Here is a 25022-nt window from a genome sequence, read left to right as displayed (position 1 = left end):
TTTTATCTTGTTCGAAAAGTAGTTAATAGTCGATCGAGTCCGTATCATTTGTGCTAGATTGTGTCTGTTTTGTTTGTTGATTATGTGTCTGGATCCAAGAAGAAAGCCTGAAAGTAGGCAATAAAATGATTGGTAGTGATTTGTCCCAAGTCCCAATGGCGGTGCCCAAATAGGATAGGAATCCAGCACTAATGGTCAGCTATGAATACATCAAACTAATTGCTGTAGACAAAATGCGCAATACGACATAAAAATATATTTGCGGGATTTGGCTGATGGACCAAAATCTTATATGAAATATCGTCATATCTCGTAGTGGGTACACCAACCTAGCCGTCTCCCTCAAGGCTCCAAGAGAGAACGTGCATTATTTTAATTTGTTATTTTTTACATATTGATTGTTTGAATGTTTGTTTGAAAAAAATATTACAACATGGGGCCTGGTTGTATACAATAATTATATCGTGGGGCTTGTTACACTGGCGCCCAACGTGGGGCTGTTACAGACGATTCTTGATAAATTCCGGAAGAAGAACTTGCAGACTCACCATTTTCAAAGCGCTGTACGATACAGTGAAAATAAATTAGCTCGGACAGAAAATGTCTGAACAAGACATACTGCTGCTGCGAATAGGGCGAATCAAACCCTATTGAATCTCAATAATGGATGTTTCTTTCTCTTAGAAAAAATGTAGATATTTCGCATAATGTGGAATATATATTAATAGTCAATAGTTTGCGTAAACAATAACTTCATGCAAGAGTTTTTACTTACCGGAATATTCTGTAATGCATTTTTAGGTAAAAGTGTGTGTTTGTATTTATAAATTTCCTTTTTTGCGTAATAAACACTTTGCACGTCATTTGATAGTTTTTTTCTAATACTATGCATATTATAAAGAAATGGAATCTACACACTATGATCCATTATATTTTGTTTCTGTAGTACTTTCGTTCGTCTAAGTGGATGATCATTTTTTTATTAAGAAAACGAAATTCTAAGCCGCAGCCGGTTTTTCCTGTAGACACTTTTGGGTGTGATTGATTTTATCTCCCAAACTCAGAGCCATGCCCTAATGAATAAAGTAAGGAATTATAATTTTGAATAACGGGCATGTTGTTTAATCCTACCTGACTCTTGGCACGTATCCTAATGTGCCCCGTCACGGGTGCATCAGGACGATCAAACGGTTTCTCGATGCTCAAATTAGCCAAAGCGTCTTCTCCGAAAATCGATCTGAAACAACATAAAATGTAGAAAATCAATCGTAATTCTAAGGTCACAAAACCCTTCCTCGTCATACCTGGCGTACATGTTGGCCGCCATGAAACCGCACTGTCCCGAAAGAGCCTTCTCCGGCGTGAGACACTTCATGTTGGTCGATTTTAATAGCATTTTCAGATACTCGTGCAGATCGGTAAGGGTGGTATTCACCGATACTTTATTCTCCCATTCGAATTCAACCCACATGGTACGGAATTCAGTGTCAGTGCAGCTCGCGGGCAGGATATAATCCATTATGTCGATGTGGATGGTGTTCAGCACTACCACATTTGAAGAACCGGTCGTATCGTACACTGGAATTCAAAAAGGAGACATGGATTAATTTAATCTTAGTATTAGTGATGTTTGATTTATTTGATGTCTCAGTATGATCAATATCAGCTTCATCATTCAAACAATTATAATTTATTTTACAAAACGTTAATTTAACCAATTTTGATTCCGTTGGTGACTGAGGCGGAGGCAAGCTCAGTGTGTTGAACTTGTCCTGGTGAAATCCAGAATTAATTGATGTACGATAGTGTAGCCACAATGTCGGGAAATAAGCTGGTGAACACGATTCTTGGAAGCGATGCGACGAGAATAAATGCTCGGTAGATCAATTGGGTTGGTGACGATTGGCGCACCCTCCAGACTGCATGTTAGACAACGTGCAGCCCTAAACCGAGTGGAACAATCTTATCTTAGTGCACAGGCCACTTCGTCGTTTGGAAAATTTAATAAGTAAATAAAATAGGTTCTAATTGGGAAAAAATGACATCACAATAATCATCTGGGAAACAGTGTTACATCTGAAGACGGTGGGAGGGATTAGATTCTCATTTGAAAACCCGATACCCGAAAGGTTCCAAAAGCTGAGCAGCAACAGTTACCGGACATTAACCCTGATCTATATTAACATCACTGAACTTACCAATGTTCCCAAAAATGATCCCATTTTCCGTCGACGAAACCTTGACGTTGGCTTTAATGTTGCAAAAATCGTGCGGCGCCAGAACCACGGGATGAGGCCGTTCCACCAGTTTCAAATCTCCAACCGTAGCCAGTTCAAGGGTGCAATTTTGGAGCGTGTCGCTTGTCTGATTCACAATCAACACGTCCAACACAATGTCGTACTGATTGACATGAACATAGGCTTCGGCATAAACAGGGTCCGAGAAGCCCGTCAGTTGAGTGACTTTGTTCAACTTGTTATTTGGAGAAGCCACATCAGATAGTGTGGTGCTTTTCGTACCGGCCAGAGCTTGATTCAAACTCGACTCGAAAACATTCTCGCCCAACTGATCGTTCTTTCCGTTGGCCAGCTGAGTAAAAGCAATCGGATCATCCGGCTGGATTTTGGCGGCCGTTTTCTGCTTATCCTTTTGCGTTTGCTGCTCCTCAGCATTCTGTGCGTTCAACATGCCAGCCAAAGCATCCCGACAGGATTGTTTGAAAATCTGAATCACATCCGGCGTTCGTTGGCTGAGAGTTTTCAGACAGAGGAAAATCCTATCCATGTCGTCGTTGGTGATGGCCTTCGTTGGCAAGCCGGATTTACCTAAGTGGAGAATCGAACTCATAATCAACATAGCGCTGGTGCATAGGCGGTTCTGCTTCTTTTCGTTTGGTTCCATGTCAATGAATCGCAGTACCAGTTTGGTTAAAGTGGAGGCAAGTGTTGCACCGATGAAAAAATCTCCATCCATTAGATATTGGCGCAGTGGAGGCCGTTCCACCTTTTTGGAAACACTAAAATTAGGAAGAAGAACTAAGTTAGTGTTTAGTCACATCTATTTATATAAATATGGTATTTTTTTGAATTCATGTGATTCAATAGAAGATTATTTCAATCAAAGGTATTTGAATATAGATCATATTTATATTAAAGATCATGTAAAAATGGGTACATGAGTGAATTCTATCAAAAGTCTGGAACATATTCCATTGAATATGAAGTCCAGCTGAAACTTGTATATACATATTTTTAATTCCACATCGCTTTTCAATACTTACGGAGCAACACTGAAAGCGCTCTGCGTTGCGTACGTTCCATCCGACGTGACCTTGTTGTTTGGGACGCCTCCTGCATTCGGTGCTTTATTTTCTTCGTTCTCCTTTTCATCGCCGGCCAGCCGTCTCTGCTCGGCATCGACAATGGGTACCTCACCCAGGGTTTGATTAACTATGGCAATCACATCCATGATATCCTTCGGCGAAGTGGCATACTCTCCAAGGATCCAGAGTGCTGCCCGTTGGATTTTCGAAGACTTGATAGCAGGGAAAGCCTCCAACAGCTTTTCGATCACAAGTTCCTGCAGATGAGGGAACTTCTGAATAGCTTCCCGGACAAATATTAGCACATCCGCGGCGGCTAGCTCATTAGAATCCGAAAGGAATTCCACAAGTACGGGTATTACAGTGGCAGCGACATCAGGGAATTTGATGCAGCAACTGTGAAGAGTTCGAACCAGAAGTTGGCGGTACTTCCCGGTGTCCTCATGTTCGATGTTGTGAGTCTTGGAAACTTCCTTTTTGAGTACCAACACCATTTCTTCAATATTTCTCGACGAAACCAGTTCCATAGCCAGAGTTAGCGTCTTGCGACGGACCTCTATATCAGTGGCGGATAGAACCCGAAGAATGTCCATCACCAATTCTTGCATTACTCTTTCCATATTTTCATTCTCCTTCAATGCAATCAAGCGATCAAGCACGATCAGTTTCACATTGTTATCACTTTCCTTGATAATCAACTCGATATAGCAGCTGACAGCTGCTTTGATCGCCGTCGGAGCTGTCGAGAGCGTGACCAATGTTCCAGCTGCTTCATAGCGAACTGCGTTCGAGGAAGAATTTAACAAATTGTAAATGCAGCGAATGAAACGAGATCTCTCAGCAGGATTGGCGTGGCACACCTTGTAGATCAGCTCCACAATGACCAGCTGCAGGATGTCACCAAAGTTGTTCACCTGATCAAGGCATGAAGCCAAGTAGTTCAACGCTCTTTCCTGGTCGGCGTGTAACAACATCAAAAACGCATTTCGCTTGCATGACATATCCTGCTGCGTATCCAAAAAGTTTGCAATCAATTCCGGCCCGTCTGGAACCAACCATTCGAAGTTTTTGTAGATGGTGAATATAGCGAGCACGGCATTTCTTCTAACATACGAATGGCGGTGTTCCAGGCAAGCTCGAATAGCGGGCATTAGTGGTTCCAGAAGTTCCGGCTCCTTTAGCTTGCACAAAAATCGCAGAGTAGATCCCCGAAGGAACTCGTTGGGGTGTTGCAAGTCTTTGCGGTATGCATCGCACACCAGAATCATCTCCTGCAGCAACTTGCCATCCGGCGAAGTCTTCGGCACGATTTCCCAGTAAATCAGCAACAACTTCTTGATTGTGTGATTTTGCAGTGGAAGTACGAACCGGATGATGGTCATCAGAAGGCTCGGCAGACGCTCCCCGTTTAACAGTAGCTGGATCACCCTCTTTAATGTGTCTATTTTTACATTCAGCTCGCCTTTTTCTGAAAGAGATAAATTGTTATTATACATATGTTATTTACATTTTATATACAAATGGTGAATAACAAAGTCACGCATAGGCTAACCAGAAGTCATGCTCGGAAACGTGGATATGGTCGATCGTTTATGAATTGATATAAGCGGGAATCGAATTATTTTCAGGGGACATCATTGCAAGGTGGCTTGTTAATAGTTATATTCCGTGTAATGACCTTCCCGAAATGGACATCAACTACAATATTTGAAAACTCGTTGTTCATATGTTTCATTTCATTTATTCAGTCTACATCTAAACAGATGACACTGAATCAACAGTTTGACGCCACAATACACGGTTCGATGCCGCATCTCTCCATCCATATGTACAACATGTGAAAGATTTAGTTCGAAAAATGTATTGTTGGCAACCACATCCTTCGGTGGGATTTGATTACACGACCTCAGTTCGCTAGACAGGTGGTTTATCTACTAAACTACGAAGGACCTCTTCCGTCCTCCGCAACTTAGCGGGTATTGATGACGCAATCTATCTTTGAAACCAATTATTTCACAAGGTTTTGTTTTTTGCACACGTTTCACATCATCATGGATATGTAGAGGTGAAAGTGCACAAAGTGCGTTCAATGAAGTGTTTTCGCTACAAGAGCTAACATGGGGAGTTCGGTAGAATACCGCTCGGCATTTGGTCGGCCCGAATGCTAGTCCATCGGAGCATCGATTCGTGGGTCATGATCGAAGGACTGCAGGCTTACATTGTTTACAGGAAAGGAACAAATCGACAGGGCGGCCACCGTTTTGTCGCTTCACCAGCAGCATCGTTGGAGACTTTATTGATGCTAGGGCGACTTGAAACTGGATTGGGCGAAATTTGTCCGTAATATACAAACCCCAAAACCTTCGGACTTCAGTCGTTGGTTCTACACAAGGGTGGAGGATGCTAAAAACGTGCTCATCTTGGAAGTTCTCGCATACTCGCAGAATCACTCCGCACAAAAGTGGAGTACAAAACTACAGGTTATATTCGTAAACTCTACCGGCGGGCCTTGAAGAACCACATCCTCGTATTTGGTACTTGGATATTTTCTCGGTTTATTACCCAAATAAACCTGGAAAGCTCCGTGTGGTTTAGGATGCTGCGGTAACATCCCACGGTATATCACTAAACATAAACACTAAACATGTTATAAAAAGCTCCGGATCAACTGACCAATTGAACCAATTCCGACAATTCAAAGTGGGTATCAGTGGTGACCTGCGAGAAATGTGTTTACAAATTTAGTTGCTGCAACAAGACCAACACTGCTTACGATTCTTTTTTCGATCAAAGCCAACCGATCCAGAATTCAACGTAACCAATGTTATGCCATTCGGGAATGCTTGCTCTCCATCGTGCGCACAATTTGTGAAAAACATGAACGCAGTGGAGCAACAAAGATCCTCTCCTGCTGTTGCGAATGCTATCATTCGTTGTCACTATGTTGATGACATGCTGGTCAGCGTGGAGTCGGAGGAAGAAGCATTAAGCGTTAGCTCAAGACGAGAGAACAGTTCATCAGAATGGCGGATTTGAAATGAGAAATTGGAGGTCAAACTCGGGGAAAGTGATGGATTATATGAACGAAAAGAAATTGCAAGAGCATGGGATGAACATGGATTGAACAGCGTAATTTCAACGGAGGAGGATCTGAGTTTATGGTGGTGTACAAGGTCCGATTACTTCAACTTTAAGCTGTCCGATCGACACGATCCCAAACTGTTTTCAGGAAAACGCGTACTCACGAAACGTGAACTTTTACGCATGTTGATGTTAATTTATGATCCATTGGGCTTTATAGCACATGTTCTAATGCACTTAAAAGTGTTGCTTCAGGACGTCTGGAGAGTGGATGTGCAATGGGATGATCCAATACCGGATCAACTCTTTCAGATATGGCTAAATTTGCTGAACATACTACCGCAGGTCGAGAACGTACAGATACCACGAGTGTGGTATGAGTGTTCACTAGTTTGCGCGAAAACACGGGTAGCTCCGCTTAAATATTTGTCAACCCCGAGATGCGAGCTACTGTACTGCCGTGAATCGCATATTTGTCCCATATGAATAGGAAACCCCGTCTACCTCGGATCCTTGGACAAGACGCTAATAAGACCGGTTGTACTCTACGGACATACAACATGGACAATGCTCGATGAGGACTTGCAAGCACTCGGAGTATTCGAGAGACGGGTGCTTAGGACCACATTTGGCGGTGTGCAAGAAGACGGTGTGTGGCGGCGAAGAATGAACCACGAGCTCGCCCAACTCTACGGCGAACCCAGTATTCAGAAGGTAGCTAAAGCCGGAAGGGTACGATGGGCAGGACATGTTGCAAGAATGCCGGACAGCAACCCTGCAAAGATGGTGTTCGCTTCCGATCCGGCAGGTACGAGACGGCGTGGAGCGCAGCGAGCGAGATGGGCAGACCAGGTGCAAAACGACTTGGCGAGCGTGGGGCGTATCCGAGGATGGAGAGATGCGGCCTCGAACCGTGCATTGTGGCGACAAATTGTTGATTCAATGTTATTTGTTTAGTTGTAGCCTACACGCAAAAAAATGTTGCGGTCGAAACTACCATTCCGAGGGTTAATTTAAGAATACGCACCGACGATTTTCAGCAGACAACAAGCCCGTTTGATTTTACCATGCGCATAGTAAAAATCAACTGTGGTCCTGGTGGAACGTTGTTACATGAACTGAATCAGTGGTGAATTTGTCCGAATGCATGGTTAATTTAACTGAAAATTTGTGGTTGTTTTAAAAACATGACGTAGTCTACAAAATAGTAACCGTTACCATGGAATTTTTTTCTGTGTAATAAATGAAATGAACTTGTTTTGAGTGCTTTTTTGGCAGCTTGCTGTGCGTTCAAAAATTAATGTAGATTTTATTGTTAAAATTCTGGCGAAAAATAAATGCAAATTCATCCGAAGTTTATATTATTCAGCAGCAAATTTAGTTAAGATTATGACACCTAACTCATAATAAGTAATTGTGATAACAGGAAATAATATTTTATTCATTTCTTGAAAGAAGTGAAACTGATCAATGTTACCCCGATGATCAATGTTCCCCTGGATTACGGTACATTTTGAGGACTATAAGACTCTCTGGCCAATTTGTAACAGGTTCCGAGTGTTCTGCGAAAGTGACATTTGTTTAGGATGTATGGCCAATCCCGTACCGTTTTCACGAAAAATGGCCATATCTCTGCGTATACCCAACGGATTTTCGATCTGCAGCCAGCATTGGACAGCATATTAGATCTAGTTTCTGGGGAAAGCTTGAAACATGATGGCAGTAAACGTCACATAAAATGACAAACAGAAGAAAAAATGCGTTTTGAACCTTCCTAGTACATTGGGGTCCATTTCGATCCAAGCACACCCAAAATAACGCTTTTTTTTGGGGCAACAGGGATTATGTCCAAGGGCCTGACGACCCCTCCCCAAGGTATCTGTGAGTCAGGGGGCCTGCCAGGTAGTGATGGGTTTTGGCAGTGGGCTCTGCTAAATCTCTATAAAGAGCTGCATGAGTCCTTAAGCAGGCCCTATCAAAGCGACCGTGTGCCGCTCAAAGCACGCAATAGCCCAGGGAGTGCCAATGGGCACATCAGGATTAACGCCAGTGATATCCTGATTATAGCATACTGGCTGCATGTCTACTGGCTTTGTCTTTGGATATTGTAATACTGTGAAGCGAGGGCTGGTAGTCGGGTCATTCCATTCTCTTAGTAAGGCCGGGTGACACTGACCTGAAACGACGAATGGGCTAATGGCCAGGCTGTCATCCGTCCCGTAAAACCGTGGCACCAGTCTTTTAAACTGCGTGGGAGTAGGCTCAGATGCACATTCCTGACTTGCGCTGATCTGGCTCTAAACATGCAAGTGTCAACCCTCGCATGGCCTCCCTGCATGCCGCAAGGTATGTATAGATAACCATGGGATCACAATAGGCAACTACTCCAGCAGGATTCTACAGCAGCCGTAAGGGGGACCCAATAGCAATGATTTTTTCAAATTCTTACAAAAATACCGTTGAGGATGTTGATGGCGGGTCTGGCGAAAAGGAGAATCCTTTCACCAGACGAAGTGGCCTTAATAGGTCACCCCAAAGATCGCCGGGGGAAGACGACGAGGCTCGTGGTGGGTCTGAGGATGTGCCGGTTGAGGTAAAAATGGACGGCCCTACTCTAACCCGGTTCATCAAGTCGTTGATGACCAGCCACGAGGAAGGCGGCGGCCAGAAAATGGAGGTGATCACGGACATTACGGACGTGATTATGTCTTTTCTGGACAATCGTTGCAGATATAGTAGGGAATTCAAACAGGCCGTACTAACCCTCTGCTCGGTGGTGGTAGAGGCGAAGTCGGAGTGGAGGTCCCTACTAGAGGCCAGTAAGGAGGCAGAACGGAAGATTCGCCTTCTTACTGAGGAAAAGTAGTTGGCGATAAGTCAGGCGGCGAAGGTCAGTGAGGAGGCTGAATCAAAGATTCGTCGCCTTACTGATGAGAAGCGGTTGGCCGAGAGCCATACCGCAGAACTTCAAACACGCATGGCCGTTAGCGGAGCAACTCCGAAGCTAAGTAAGGTCGTGCAGGCCGACCTGAATGAAGCTAAATCGAAACCAGTTCCTCCACCAAGGAAGGAAACTGCATCACGCCGGGAGAGGGCCGTGCAAATTGCCGATCCCAAGGAACAGAGGAAGTCAGTGCCTCCACCTAGGAGGGCAACTGAAGTTCGCCGGAACGATGAACAACCCTGGACTGTGGTTGTAAATCCCAAGAAGACAAAGCGACGAGCGAAAGAAGCCGCAGGCAAGGAGGCAGGTGGAACGCAACTTACATCTGCTAAGAAGGGTAGAGCCCGTGTTGCAAAGGGTGCGCCTTCCAATGGCAACGGTAAGCGGAAAGACAGGGGCGAAGCGATCATTGTCAAGTCTGATCATAAAAGCTATGCCGATGTCTCCGTAAGGAGCGATGATAAGCTTACTGGCCTAGGAGGCGACGTCAACTGCATCCGTCGAACGCGGAAAGGCGAGATAATTCTCGTCCTAAAGCGGGATGCTGCTCAGAAGAGTGCTGAGTATAAAAAGTTGACAGAGGAGGTACTGGGTGATGGGGTTCAAGTGAGAGCGCTATGCCCAGTATCGATCATCCAGTGCCGCGGCCTGGATGAAATAACCGAAGGCGGACCTGGTGGACGCGCTGAGAGATCAGTGCAACGTCCAACTCCAGGAATCCGAGATTCGGTTACGTAATAGCTTTGCTGGGATGCAGGTTGCCCCATTCCAAGTGCCTCTGGCTGATGCCAAGAAGGTACTAGATAAGGCTAAGCTGAAGGTGGGCTGGTCGGTATGCTCGTTGAACCTAATCCAGCCACCTCAGTCCTGCTATAGGTGCCTCGGCTACGGTCATAAATCCTTTGACTGTCGGGGTCCCGATCATAGTAAGCTATGCCGCAGGTGTGGAGCTGAAGGCCACAAAGCTCGCACCTGTCAGGTCGCACCGAGGTGTCTGCTCTGTCCCCTTAATACAGACAACAGACACCTCACCGGTGCGCAGACCTGTCCGGCCTCTAGAAGGGTCCAGACATGCAAGTAACACAGCTTAACTTAAACCACTGCGAGGCAGCGCAAGCGCTGCTACAACAGTCGGTTACTGAGTGTAAAGCTGATGTTGCCTTGCTGTCCGACCCATATCGCATCCCTGCTGGAAACGGCAGTTGGGTTGCTGACAAGTCCGGATCGGTGGCAATTTGGACTTGCGGGCGGTTCCCTATTCAGGAGATAATATCATCTCCTAACGATGAGGGTTTCGTTATAGCAAAGGTAAACGTAGTTTACTTTTGTAGCTGTTACTATTGCAATGCCTCATAATTTTCTTCATGTAAATTATGTCCATTTTTTTCGAACCGTTTGTTCTGAAACAAGTGTTGCATTTGTGCTGGAGGTGCGTTATAGTTGCCGTGGGGGCAACCATACGCAAACTCTATGAGTCGGAATTTTTATTCGCTTCAGTTTAATTCTTCTGTCTCCGCTGTTGCGGGGCATAGAACAAACCAGCACCGCGCACGATGACCCGGTGTCGGTGTAGTGTTTCCACCGATGCACATTATTTGCTGCGGTGGTCACAGTGGTCGGCAACAGCATATGAAAAGTGCAATTCTTTTCGTTTGCTGATACAATGGAAAAATTATTAATTATATTGATTTGTAGAGGATTTTTGCGGGCTTCAGGGAGCTCGGTTAGTTCAGTAAGAAGGAGTTGAGTTTTGGAGTGGAGCCAGTGTGATTCAGTTAGTTTTAGAGTGTGCTATCAATTGTTAGACTCAGTTGTTAGAATAAGTTAGTGCAGTTAAGTTAAGGCAGTTAAAATATAATGTACTAGCGAAACAATGAAATATAGATTGTATAACCGGACCGAAACGAGTTTCCTTAGTTTGGAAAAAGTGAGAAATTCAGACTGTGGTGGCGAGTGTATGCTACACTATCCTCCTAGATGGAGTATAGGGCAGTATACTACCCAGGAAACCGTTAAGCACTTCAATAAGCCGTATTTATACCATTAAACAGCTTTTCAGTGCCTTTAAGCTCTATATATGGTTTTTAAGTGCTTATTGGCAGTATAAGCCTCAAACAGCAGAAGAAGCCGTATATCGGTTTATAACGCTTAGATGTAAAGCTAATCAGCTCTGTAGATATACAAGCCGAATAAAAGAACCTTCATTACCAATTTAGAGCTATCATCTATGACGTTTGGTTGAAATCATAAACAAAAACGCTCATAATTTTAAAAGCTGTCTCATTCACTCGTATTTGAAACAGATATCTATGAAAATCGGCTATGTACAATAACAATGTTATTGATCATGTTAAACATTTACGTATAGAGAATGCATGATGTTTCAGAAGCTGTGGATTTATTTTATGTTTAGCTAATATATATCAATCGCCACCTGAAAGGCTCGCTGAAAGGTACCTTTCAGATAGGCTTTATTTTGAAAAAATGGAGTGTGGTTCATTAAATATATTCAATAGTAAATAAACCGTACACGGATTGCACTTTTTTTCAACATTTCCTTCGCCATTGACATGGAAGCAGATAAAATCGTTGAGGCGAATAGAATGCTTATGTTCATTAACCCTTCCCAGCATTAGATCCACTAAGATTGGAGATGGATCAGATGGCACGGCGACCAACTAAAACTGAATCCATCGTTCAAGCACAAGTTCAAGACCGGATTATAATATAAATAACAAAAAGAACATCGAGTCCCAACGGGAAGAAAAAGATAGAACGTATCAGAATGTAAATAAATATTTTTCGTTTCATTTTTTTCCTCCATTTTCCAACTCGTCTAAATATTTTGACACTTACGCATAGGCATGGAAAATAGTAGGGGCAAGCACTATATAAGCCAAATGATACGCCAAAACCGGCTTTTGAGCAGCACTCAAGCTCAATTTAGATCTTATTAGCACTATTACCATATCTTTAAGGCGACTATAGAACTGAATTAAAGTCATTTTTAACGGCTTAGTGGTTACTTGGGTAGCGTAGTGGACACTCTTGCGGTCAAACTAACTGGTCTAAAACCGTTAGTAGTATCAGGAGACTTCAACGCGTGGGCGGTGGACTGGGGATCCCGGTTCACCAACGCTAGAGGTCATATTCTGCTAGAGTCTCTAGCGGGATTTAATGTAGTCCTGCTGAATGAAGGCCAAGTGTCAACATTCAGAGGACCGAACGGTGAATCATGCATCGACGTGACCTTCTGCGGCGCGGGATGGACGTTGAATCCGGATTGGAGAGTTCATGAAGGGTGTACAGCTAGTGACCATCAGGAACTTCGTTTTTTTGGTTAGCTATACCCCCACTGGATTTAGAGCTACGAGAAAGGTCAGAGGTGCTGACCAAGGATGGCGCACCTCACAGTTCGATCGAGAACTGCTGATTGAATCATTACAGTGGGAAGATCGGACCTTGAACCTTAATGGTGACAAGTTGACCGATGTCTTGACACGAGCTTGCTACATGGCTATGCCAAGGAAGTGTAAGCCATATGGAAACCGCAAACTAGCGTACTGGTGGACTGACGCGATAGCTGAACTTCGTAGATCTTGCCTTAAAGCCAAAAGAAGACTACGACGTGCAAGAAACGAGGTTGATCGACTTGATAGACGCCGGACATTCCAGACAGCAAGCAGAGCTCTAAACTACGAAATAAAGCGTAGTAAAAGACCATGCTTTGAAAGGCTGTGCAGTATGGCAAACAACACTCCATGGGGGAGGCTTACAGGATAGTGATGGCTAAAACAAATAGCACACCTCCTGAGAGATCTCCGGAGATGTTAGCTAGGATCGTTGAAGGGCTGTTCCCGAAGCATGATTCACCTGACTGGCCTGAAACACCGTATGGGTCGGTCCACGTGGTCCCGTTAGTGACTATCGAAGAGCTTATCGAAACCGCAAGAGGTTTTAAGTTCAATAAGGCGCCGGGTCCGGATGGTATTCCGAACCTGGCCCTTAAACACGCGATTCTTGCCGCTCCAGATATGTTCAGGAGCTGCCTCCAACGTTGTCTGGATGAAGGAAACTTTCCAGATCGTTGGAAACGACAGAAATTGGTGCTATTGCCCAAGCCTGGAAAATCCCCGGGAGAACCTTCGGCATACATACCGATCTGCCTCCTTGACGGAGCTGGTAAGCTGATTGAGAGGGTTATTCTGAACAGATTGTCGACCTATACCGAGCGTACTGGTTAGCTATCAAACAACCAGTATGGCTTCCACCGTCGAAGCAATTCGATCGGTAACGGATACGGCCAAGATAGCGAGAGGTTTGAACAGGCGAGGTATTAGATACTGCGCATTGATTACACTTGATGTAAAAAATGCGTTTAACAATGCTAACTGGGTAGCTATTGCTGACTCCCTGCACCGATTGAGAGTTCCGGATTACCTGTGCAGGATACTGAAAAGTTATTTTCAGAATAGGGTGCTGATATACGACACGGATGCTGGTCAAAAGTCGATCGTAGTGTCTGCGGGTGTTCCACAGGGGTCGATCCTCGGACCGGTTCTGTGGAATATTATGTACGACGGAGTATTACGCTTAAGTCTCCCGGCCGGTGTGAAAATAGAAGGCTTCGCGGATGACGTAATGCAAGAGGTAACAGGAGACACTCTCGACGAAGTCGAATTGAAGGCTTCATACGCGATTGGCAGAATGGAGGAATGGCTCATCTCGAGGCGGTTGTCCCTTGCACAACACAAGACGAAAGTCGTGGTGGTGCATAACCGTCATGGGTTGCAGCAAGCGAGGATAAGAGTAGGGACCTGCACAGTTAACTCCGTGATGTCTCTTAAGCATCTGGGCGTGATGATCGACGATAAGCTCAATTTTACGAGCCACGTCGATTATGCATGTCAGCGGGCTTCATTGGCGATAAAATCTTTATCACGAATGATGTCCAACAGATCGGCGGTGCATAGTCAAGTGCGTAGGTTGATAGCGGGCGTAGCATTGTCTATCATCCGCTATGGCGTACCGGCATAGGCCGTAGCACTAAAGGCCGAGTACAATGTAAAGAAACTGACCAGAGTACACCGGCTGATGTGCCGAGCGCATATCGCACCATATCATATGAGGCGGTGTGCGTTATAGCTGGGATGATGCTGATAGACATACTCCTAGAGGAAGATGTGGAGTGCTACAACGAAAGGGACTTGGTGCAAGTGCGACGTGTCAAGAGAGCAGCCTCGCTGCTCAAATGGCAAAGAGCATGGGACACCGCATGCCCGCGATTCGAGGTAGAACACAATGCCATGCTGCTTGTTAGCGGTATGGATACAACCCCGGACAACCTCGTCGAGAGGATGTGCCGGGAGGAAGTTATATGGAATGCGGTGAACACAGCATCTCAACAGATTATGTCGAAACTGCAGCGGTGGTGGCGTCTTGAACAAAACCAACGAATGCAGTAAGGGCACCTGTGATGCAGTGAACACTTTGCTCACCCCGACAACCAACATGTCGCGGTTGGGCTGCGGGGATCTCCGTATGTAAATATAGAGGTCATTGCGGTTCATGGGCGGTGGTTGTTGTCGGGGTGCTCGTCTCCAACGTGAGATTATGATACGGACCGCTAGGTTACTATCATAGCTTGCGATCGACGGGTGGTGAGGTTACCACCCTTGAAGTCGATGTGTATTAACGTCAAGTGCGTTAGCATAGGCGTGAGCGTTCTCAATAGTCCCCCCCTGATGTATTGCTTAATTGCGGGCCGGGGGTACGGACTGGCGAAAGGGTTTTGGTTTTAGTGGGTCGGGTAACATACCCATCCCCACACTACCTGAGTTAACCTCCTCAGGTGTCTGGATGCAGATTTCCACCCTTGCTCAAAAAAAAACGCCCAAAACAACGCTGTAACTTTGTAACGCAACGAGATAAAAATCTGAAATCTGACTTTTCCTAACTTTGGAAACTAAAATACCCTGAAAATTTCAGGTTCCAGTGACATCTAGGAGAGTCGTCACAAAAAAATGACACGTCCAATGGTCCATTTGGATCCAAGATTTCACCACGATCACAAACACTCAAATTTCAACCGATTTTTGATCTTTAGGCACCAAACGAAAGCTGTAGGTTCCTAGAACAAGCCTATGAAATGATTCATTCCAAATTGACCTTTCTAGTCTCCGGGGAACCTGTATTAAAGATGTGCTGTTTGAGTTTCTCAATTTGACACCGAATGTTCGAGTTTCGTGTTATGAAACATAAATAATGTGTAATATGTGCGCTGATGATCCCAACTGTATTTGCTATCTTGTAAATACCATTTTTGGGCAAATTTATCTTTCGATGACCGGGAAAGCCCTCTGGAAGATCCAGAACATCCGTAAAAATGGTCAATTCCAAAAAAAGTTCGTCCCAGAGCTTCGCGATTTTTTTGGTAACCATTCATTCTGGCGAATTGTGGGTGCAATCAATAGTAAATGTCTTCTGTGACCTCTGTGGCCTCTTTAGCGGGTGTTCCGGATTTTACGAAGGAAAATTTATTATTGATAAAAAAATTATTTTGAGTTTGTCTTTGAGTGGCATGTCTTTACTTGTCATCAGACGAGTTTGTATAATTCCATTTAATTCCACCACTTGATTTTACCAGTGACAGATACGTATTTCGACCTTAACGTCTATAGTGTCTCGTACTTGACTCGACTTTTATTATTGTCATTGCATATTACAGAGGATTTTCGCTATTTATTGCATACATAATTCACCTATATGAATGAAAGCGAAAATTAGCAAACTTTTGGAATTGACCAGTGACCAGTGAAAACTGATATTCCTGATCTCCCGGGGGACGGTTTTGTGGACATTTAGACGTCACAGAAAATTCCCACTATTGATTGCACATTTGCTTCCCCGTTATGGATGGTTTCGAAATAAACTGTGGAGCTCTTGGATAAATTTCTGTAATTAATCATTCTAGCGGATGTCCCAAATTTCCCGGAGAACCGATTTGTCTGCTTTTGCTGTCGATAACAAACGTAACATGCCGTTAACAATGTTTTCTGAAAAAAAAACCGAATGTGATTATCTTTTGGTAGGTCACAGAGGACTTTCACTGTTGCGGGAGGCGTTACGAACATCGACGCGGCATCCGAAAATTCCCACAGGGATGAGAAGCAGGTCTGACAGGTCAGCGAAGAAAAACAAAACCATCGACAAAAAGGGAATGATGATAAAAGGTGAAAATGTGGTGATGTGAATTGTGCAGCCTGTTTATTATAGAATTTCATATTAAACTACTTAAAAGTATTACATATTTGCTATCTCATGTACTATACAAAACTATATTAGTGAGTTTCAGTTAGCTGTCAAAGCCCATACTATAAACATCTCTCTTGTAGTAGCGCGCTTTGTTATTCATTTATATTCTATTCCTTGGCCCCGTTATTGGTCATCCTGGGGAAATCTTCCCGCGGTAAGCCCGCGACCGGCATTGGTGAGGATGCTGGGCCGGTGGGAAAAGTTAATATTGTTATTCGCAAGAATTATGAGAAAAACAAATTGCGCATAACCTCATCACCACAACAAATCGACACAATGTTAGGAAACTCGTTAGTGGTTCCTGAAGACTCACATCGTACCCGAACTAACTCCGGAAATATCGACCTGGGGTTGATACAATCGCAACCCGTGCCACCTACATGCAACCCATCATCTTCTACCCACCAACCGGTGTTTAATGTACCGACCAGTAACTCGTTTCAATCGTTGTCTGAGTCTTTGGACAACATGGACACAGCTGCAAACGATGATGTGTCATCCGTTCGTGGCACCATAAATCACAGTGCTAGTTCTAGGAAAATACGTTGCCCACCGATATTCGTTTACGATAAAACGGTTACAGAGCTGAATCAACTGTTGGTCGCAGCAAACATTAGTCAAGAAGATTACCTTCTCCGAATTGGAAAAGGTAGCACACAAATCACCATCAAAACGAAACCCCACTTTGTGGCAGCTATGGAACAGTTACGCTCCAGCAACGTACAATTTTACACCCACGGAATGAGTGACGAACTACCCGACAAATTCGTTCTTTCTGGTCTCCCGAGATATGACATCGAAGAACTAATTGCCGAACTGCGGGTTAACAACATTGTCCCATCTGACGTCAAGCTGCTCTCTGCGTCGAGTACTGGCGATATCGCTGCCTACTTGCTACAACTTCCAAAAGGGTCTGTAAAGCTCCAAACGCTCCAGAAAACGAAATCATTATTCAATGTGATCGTGTACTGGCGTTTTACACTCGGAAGAAGATCGACGCTGTACAGTGCTTCAGATGTCAAAAATATGGACATGGTATGCGAAACTGCAACCTGCAAGCGAAATGTGTCAAGTGTGGAGAGCTCCACCTAACGAAAGAATGCCAAATCCCTGCAAAAGCAGACGATGAATCAGTGACGAAAGACAAAATTAAATGTGCAAACTGTAGTCAAAATCACACCGCCAACTTCAAAGGGTGTCCAACTCGCTTGCTGTATCTGAAGAAGCTTGAGGAGGGGAAAAATCGAACCACTGTGGGCCGAAAGACCAGAATTGTACAATCCCAAAATGATAGGTTGCCGCCCCAGCAACACAATGTGCTACAATTGCCTAGTGAAACCGTTTCACGTATCCACTCCTACGCAAGTGTGACTGCTAATAGTCAACCCACGGTAACAGGGAAGAAACATGTGGAGCATGATCTTTTCTCTGTGGAGGAGTTTGTGATGCTCGCACGTGAGCTCTTTACAAGGCTGTCAAATTGCCAAAAACGAAAGCAGCACAATTTTCAGTTCTCTCCGAACTCGCACTGAAACACATCTACAATGTCTAATCATAATACCATCAAAGTCCTGAATTGGAACAGTCGTTCCCTGAATAACAAAATTACAGAATTTTTCCATTTCGTTGAATCTCACGATATCGACGTTGCAGTAGTAACCGAAACTTGGTTACGTAGTAGAAACTCCATGTACCACCCAAGCTACACGGCAATTCGCATGGATCGCCTAAGCACGAATGCAGACCGTGGTGGAGGAGTAGCTATCCTTATTAAAAGAGAACTCTCCTATGGTGTTGAACTTAATCTGTAGATTAAAAAAACACAGAAATAAAGATTTAAATAAATAAATAAAAAGAACTCTCCTACAGTCAACTGGATCTCTCGATTACGACTATTGAGGCCATAGGAATCAAAATCAACACCGCCGTGTCGTCACTGAACATTGTGGCAGCCTACTATCCCGGATCGAATAAAAAGCAGCACCTACACCAGTTTAGGCGCGACATACGAATGTTAACATCTTGGGATGTGCCGTTCTTCATTGTTGGAGATTTCAACGCTCGGCACATGATGTGGAATTGTGCCAGTGCAAATAAAGCGGGTAGAATTCTCTTCCAGGAGTACATGTCATCGGATTTCTATATCAACTATCCAGAGTCTTCAACACGCCACCCACCAGGGAGAGGAAGGTCATCAACACTAGATCTCACCCTGTCGAACAATCTAATCCAAATGTCAGTCCCGATTGTTCATACTGAACTGTCGTCGGATCATCTTCCAGTTACCTTCAACATAACCATCGACACTCCAATGGTGCCTCCAGGTCGCAGTTCTCGGTGCTACAACCAAGCAAATTGGAGTCTTTTCTCCAGGACGATCAACGAGAATATCGACCTGAATTCTCAGCTTATCAACAACCTAGATACCCACGACAAAATAGACGAAGCCATCAATCTGTTTGAAAATATCATCCTCCGTGCTGAAGACGCAAGCGTACCGGAAAAAACAATCGTTCCTCGGAAAACTGTTCTTCCCGAATCAATTAAGCTGCTGATCCGACTGAGAAACGTAAGACGACGTCAGTACTTACGCACTCGAGACCCGTTGCTAGGGTCAATTGTGTCTCAGCTCAACAACACTATTCGTACTAAATGCGCGGAGCATCGATTCAAGAATTTTGGTGACATGCTGCGAACGTTGGACAACGGTTGCCAAAAATTCTGGAAGCTGAGCAAAAATCTCCGCAATAACGTGAAGCACAGCCCTCCCTTGAAAGTTGATGGCAGCCTGCTAGTAACACCTGCACAGAAAGCTGAAGCATTAGCTGCTACCTTCGCCGCAGCACACAACAATCCACTGAATGGTGATTCCGCGACGACAGCAGAAGTGAATGGAACAATTGCAAGAATATCTGACAGCGACAGCGTTATTGAACCTAATGTGCTTGTTAGACCAAAAGAAGTGAAATCCATAATCAGTGCCATGAAAACAAAAAAAGCTCCCGGTCTCGATAGAATCAGGAACGTACTACTAAAACATCTTCCTAGAAAAGGGCTTATTCTATTAACAAAGATCCTCAACGCGTGTCTCAAGCTATGCTACTTTCCAGTGAAATGGAAACATGCATCGGTTATTGCGATTCCAAAAGCAAACAAAGACATCACTTCACCTGGAAACTATCGCCCAATCAGCTTATTGAGTGGTCCCAGCAAAATCTTGGAAAGGGTGGTCTTATCCAGATTGAACCGTCATCTGGAAACCGATGTTATTGTTCCACACGAACAATTCGGATTCAGAAAAGGACACTCTACTGCTCATCAACTAGTCCGAATCAAGAAATCCAACAAAATCTTTCTGCTGGTAGGTCAACCGGAATGGTGCTTTTGGATGTGGAGAAAGCCTACGATTCAGTCTGGCAGCAGGCAGTTGTGTACAAACTGCATCAATCTAATTGTCCACTATATATCGTAAAAATAGTCCATTCGTTCTTGTCCTCCAGAACATTCGCAGTTGCGGTCAGTGGCTCACTATCTACTACACACCGGATTCCATTCGGTGTTCCACAAGGTTCCGTCTTGAGTCCTACCTTGTACAATATATTCACAGCTGATGTTTTAAAAGTAGACGGAGTAGTGTATGCATTTTTCGCAGATGACACAGCATACCTTGCTTCGGATAGAGATCCCGAAATAATCGTGACCAAACTTGTTACAGTTAGTAAGTTAATCATTGTAATTCCTTAAAATATTACCCTATTATAAGTAATCGGCAGTCAGTGTATACAGTGTTTACCTATGAACAAGAAAGGGACATTACGATCAAGACAGCCTGAGCTGTCAAACCGCCTCCGCTCGCCTTGCACTAGCTCACACGGATCAACTTCCGCCTCCGCGAGAAAAGAGACAGCAGCTCGGGTGAGCGGTCGATGTGTTCGGTGGAAGCAAGTCGCTCCTCGGTGCTAAAATCAACGTGTCAAAAGTGGTCTTATCCACGCAGTGGTGGAAGCTGCAGCTCAAACACGATTCGGAGAGGAACGAGCGAGTCCAAATCGGCACAAGGCCAGATTAAATACATCCGGATATCGCGCATGATCGCCCTCCACTCGTTTCACGAAAAGTTCGAATTAGGTGCGGAGAGTACGATTCGCCAGCAACGAACGACGAGCACACACGCGACGGCCAGTGAGTTGTCCGCCAAAGTGCAAACAGAGACCTTGAGCATCCACCGGAACATCTCGCTCCCTACTCAACGAACATAGACGAATTATTACGCAGATCACCAACCGCCCGGACAAGCGTATACAGGTGCCGTGCGCACAGAAGAACCATCGTGCGCACAGAAGTACACAGAAGCTATCGAGAACCACGCAAAAGGCCTTCCACAAGAAGGCCTTTGTTTTCTATCCCTATTGGCAGCAATCGACCGAAGGAGGTTCCTTCGTCCATCGGAATTTAGGAGAAAGAGAGTCTTGCAAGGACATTCCGCCTTTCGCGCGCAGTATAATCAGTTTTGAACCCGCTCGGCTTGGTCGAGCCGAACCGTGCGGATTGGTTTTCGAACTCCGGAGCAGCTGCTAAGGCCGACTCGACCTAAGACCTCAACCTAACGACGAACATCGACCAGCGGCTGCTGGCGCCAATTGCAGTCACGCTGCTGCGGGGCGCACATCACGAGCAAGCGGATTTCGAGCGGCGAGCGGTGAGCGAGCGTGTGGTAGACAAGACTGTCACGGGCCCGTGAGTAGAATGCATTTGTTCTTATATGTCGACAATCAAACGCATGATTAGAGAAGGTAGATAAGATTTATGGGTGTAGGAGAAAGGGATGCAAATCAATAAATGATTCGATACTTGTAAAACATCTGTAAAACATCTGAGTCGCCATTATTTGTTAGATTACATTGGTGCCCCACGTTGGGCGCCAGTGTAACAAGTCCCACGTTACAAGCAACATGTAACAAATAACAAATTAAAATAATGCACGTTCTCTCCTGGTGCCCTGAGAGAGACGGCTAGGTGGTGCCCACTACGGGAAATGACGAGGTTTCATATGAGATTTTGGTCCATCAGCCAAATCCCGCAGATATATTTTTATTGCGCATCGCGCTTTTTGTCTACAGCAATTAGTTTGCTGTATTCATAGCTGAGCCTTTGTACAGGATTCTTATCCTATTTGGGCACCCCGAATCAATTAATGCCATTTGGCATCAACGATTCGATGTCTGTGTCTGGAACGAACTTGGGATAAATCGCAACTAAACATTTTATTGCCTACTTTCAGGCTTACCTCTTGAGTCCAGACACAGACTCAACAAATAAAACAGACACAATATAGCACAAACGATACAGACTCGATCGAATATTTACAACTATTCGAACAATATAAAACCAACTGTAACAAACTACAGAATGCACAAAACAGCCTTGAGGATTTTCAACGCAAGTGGAGGATTAAGATCAATGCCACCAAAACCCAGACTATCTTTTTTACCAAAAAAAGAGCAGCGCGGAATCTTCCGAGTACCACCGTATCTACAAATGGCCTATCATCACCCTGGACGAATGAAGCTAATTACCTAGGAATTATATACGATTCCAAACTCACCTTCAGCAAACACATTGATTATGCTACCAAAAAACTGGATAAAGCAACTCGCTCTCTGTTCTCGCTCATCAATCGTCGTTCCAAGCTGAGCTCAAAAAACAAAATACTTATTTTCAAATGTATACTTCGACCCATTATGGTTTATGGCTCACCTGAATGGGGTGATTGTGCAAAGTCCCATCGGAAACGCCTTCAGGTGAAACAAAATAAGTTGTTAAAAATGATATACAACTTTGACCCATTCTACCCAACTGAAGAACTACACCATGTCACTGGAGTAGTAACTATCGAAGAGTTCATCAACAAAACAGCACGGAGTTTTTGGAACTCCTGTCAGATATCAGCAAATCCTCTCATCGAATCCCTCCATGCTCAGACACTGTGATATTAGATTAAGTTAACCATCAGATCTAGGGTTTTTTTAGAAAACTTTTTCCCTAATTTGTCCAATTACAATCGTAAATTTAAATGCTCATAACAGAAATTGTATTATACGCAGCTTGAAAGGTGAACCAAATCTCTGCAGTTGTATCTCTAAGTGTCCGTATCAGTGTTTTGATAACATTCAATAAACCATTCAATAAAATAAAAAAATATTAGTGAGTTTACATGCGAAAAACACCCTTAACATGAATTATTAATGTGAATCTATGAATATTGTTTAGGTTACCTTTCATGCACTACTTATCCTATATTCCGAGTTCATCGAGTTTGATGAATTACAACTAAATTAAACCGAAAATTATTATACGATCACGAAACTGTAAGTGAAACTACGACCTAAAGAATGACTTAAGACTAAGACCTTAAAATATACTTTAAAATAGGTTGACTAGACTGAACACTGGACGGTAGCTTAGACGTGGAAACGTAGACTAGAGTCACTGAAATGTGAGTACTATTTATAAGACAAAATTTGAACTGTTAAAGATTGAAGTACATTCCTTTTAGCTTTTAATCATTTGCCAATAAACCTTCAGGAAATCGCTAAGAAGACTTTGACCCTTTTTTATACGTCTGGTGCCGCGCCAACATTCACTATTTACTCCACATATAATTTACCGTTACTACGTGAATGCTAACAAAACTGCTCAGCTCTGGGATCAACTTTTAGGATTAACTTATTTTACGGATGCTTCGGGTTTCTTGAGGACCGTATTGTGGTAATTTCTGGTCACAAAAGACTTTCACTATTGATTGCATAACCAAACCGCTGATATAAACAGTTTCTAAAATTTGCTTTAAGATGAACTTTTGGAATCGACCACTTTTACGGATGTTTCGGATTTCCCGGAGGACCGTTTGTGGTCATCTCTGAAAACTGAAACCCCATGGGCTGGGAATAATTTTTTGGTATCGATCACTTTCGGGAGCATTTGCGGGTCGCAAAATACTTGCACAACTGATTGCACAGGCAATTCGGTTATGAAGAAATTGCGATGCTCTGAGATGTATTTTTGAAATTGCCCACTTTTATTTGGTCCGGATCCTTCGGATGACTGTTTCGGGAGCTTTTTGGGATCACGGTAGATTTTTACTACTGATTGCATCCATTATTCGTCAGGATGGATCAACTTTTGGAATTGACAATTTTTATGGATGTTCCGAAGCACCGTTTGGGAGCATTTGGCTCAGAGCACTTTTGCTATTGATTACATACACAATTCGCCGGTATGAATGGTATCGAAAAAATCGCGAAGCGCGGGAATAAATTTTTGAAACTGGTCATTTTACGGATTTTCCGGAATATCCGGATGACCGTTTCTGGGGCATTTGGAGGTCACTGAAGACTTCAGTATTGATTGCACCCACAATTTGCCAGAATGAATGGTTGTTACCAAAAAATCTCGAAGCTCTGAGATAAACTTTTGGAATTGGCTACTTTTACGAATGTTCCGGATCTTTCGGGGGACCGTTTCTGGGATATTTGGGGGTCACAGAAGACTTCAACTATTGATTTTCCAGAATGAACGGTTACCAAAAATGGCGAAGCTCTGGGATTAACTTTTAGAATTGGCACTTTTACGGAAGTTCCAGATCTTCCAAAGCGCTCTCCGAAGGAGCACGGCGGAATTAATCAGCGTGTCTCGACATATAAAAGTCGTAGTTTGGTGACAAACATTTGAAAGAAATTGATTCCATGCCATATTATATACCACTTATATTCTATTTAATTCCTCGTTCCGCAATTTCTAGACAATCCTTGCCTAAAATGAATTCTGTCATATTTATCCAAAATAAGTGTTGGCAAATGAACCAACTCTGACATCGGTTTCAATCCTTAATTTAAAAAGGGGAAATAAAAGCAGATTCTCTAATTCTTTTTTGTCAATCATGAACAAATCAACAAAATTTAGGCCAGAACACTATCTGGTGAGCCTAGAAATTCGCACAAAAAACAAAAACTTACCAAGGTCCAGTTTCAGCTGCATCTCATTGTAGGGCTCCGTTTCCTGTGCATTGATAATAGTATAGCAAGATGCTTCCGACATTTTCAGGCCGTAATATTGGTTCAAATTCTTGAAATAATGAAAAAATATTAAACTTATTTCGCAATGATTTTGTCGGCAAATATGATTCTGCAAGCACACCAATCATTATATTTCGCCTTCCCGTTCCCTAGCCAATTTGCTCATTTTCGATCCAAACTTTTTGCCATTGTTTCGAATTAATAGCAAACCAACTATCATAATTCTACAATTGAGAAGCTTTGGGTTGTAATACTCTACAAACGTACCTAGGAAAAACTATAAATA

General features: G+C 43.7%; 1 protein-coding gene across 1 annotated transcript; it reads right to left on the bottom strand.

The window, feature by feature from the left end:
* Nucleotides 1–698: 698 nt before the first annotated feature.
* Nucleotides 699–25022, bottom strand: LOC134205332 (coatomer subunit beta). Its single transcript, XM_062680498.1, has 7 exons — nt 25004–25022; nt 24677–24786; nt 3281–4790; nt 2199–3016; nt 1305–1578; nt 1132–1237; nt 699–1073 (listed from the first exon to the last, which is right to left on the bottom strand). The coding sequence occupies exons 2-7, from the start codon at nt 24756–24758 to the stop codon at nt 999–1001; spliced, it is 2865 nt and encodes a 954-aa protein (XP_062536482.1). The 5' UTR covers nt 24759–24786; nt 25004–25022; the 3' UTR covers nt 699–998.

This window comes from Armigeres subalbatus, chromosome 1 (genome assembly GCF_024139115.2).
Source record: "Armigeres subalbatus isolate Guangzhou_Male chromosome 1, GZ_Asu_2, whole genome shotgun sequence".
In the NCBI taxonomy this organism is placed as follows: domain Eukaryota; kingdom Metazoa; phylum Arthropoda; class Insecta; order Diptera; family Culicidae; genus Armigeres; species Armigeres subalbatus.
Note: the sequence above shows the minus strand (reverse complement) of the source record. Positions and strands in the feature narration are given on the sequence as shown.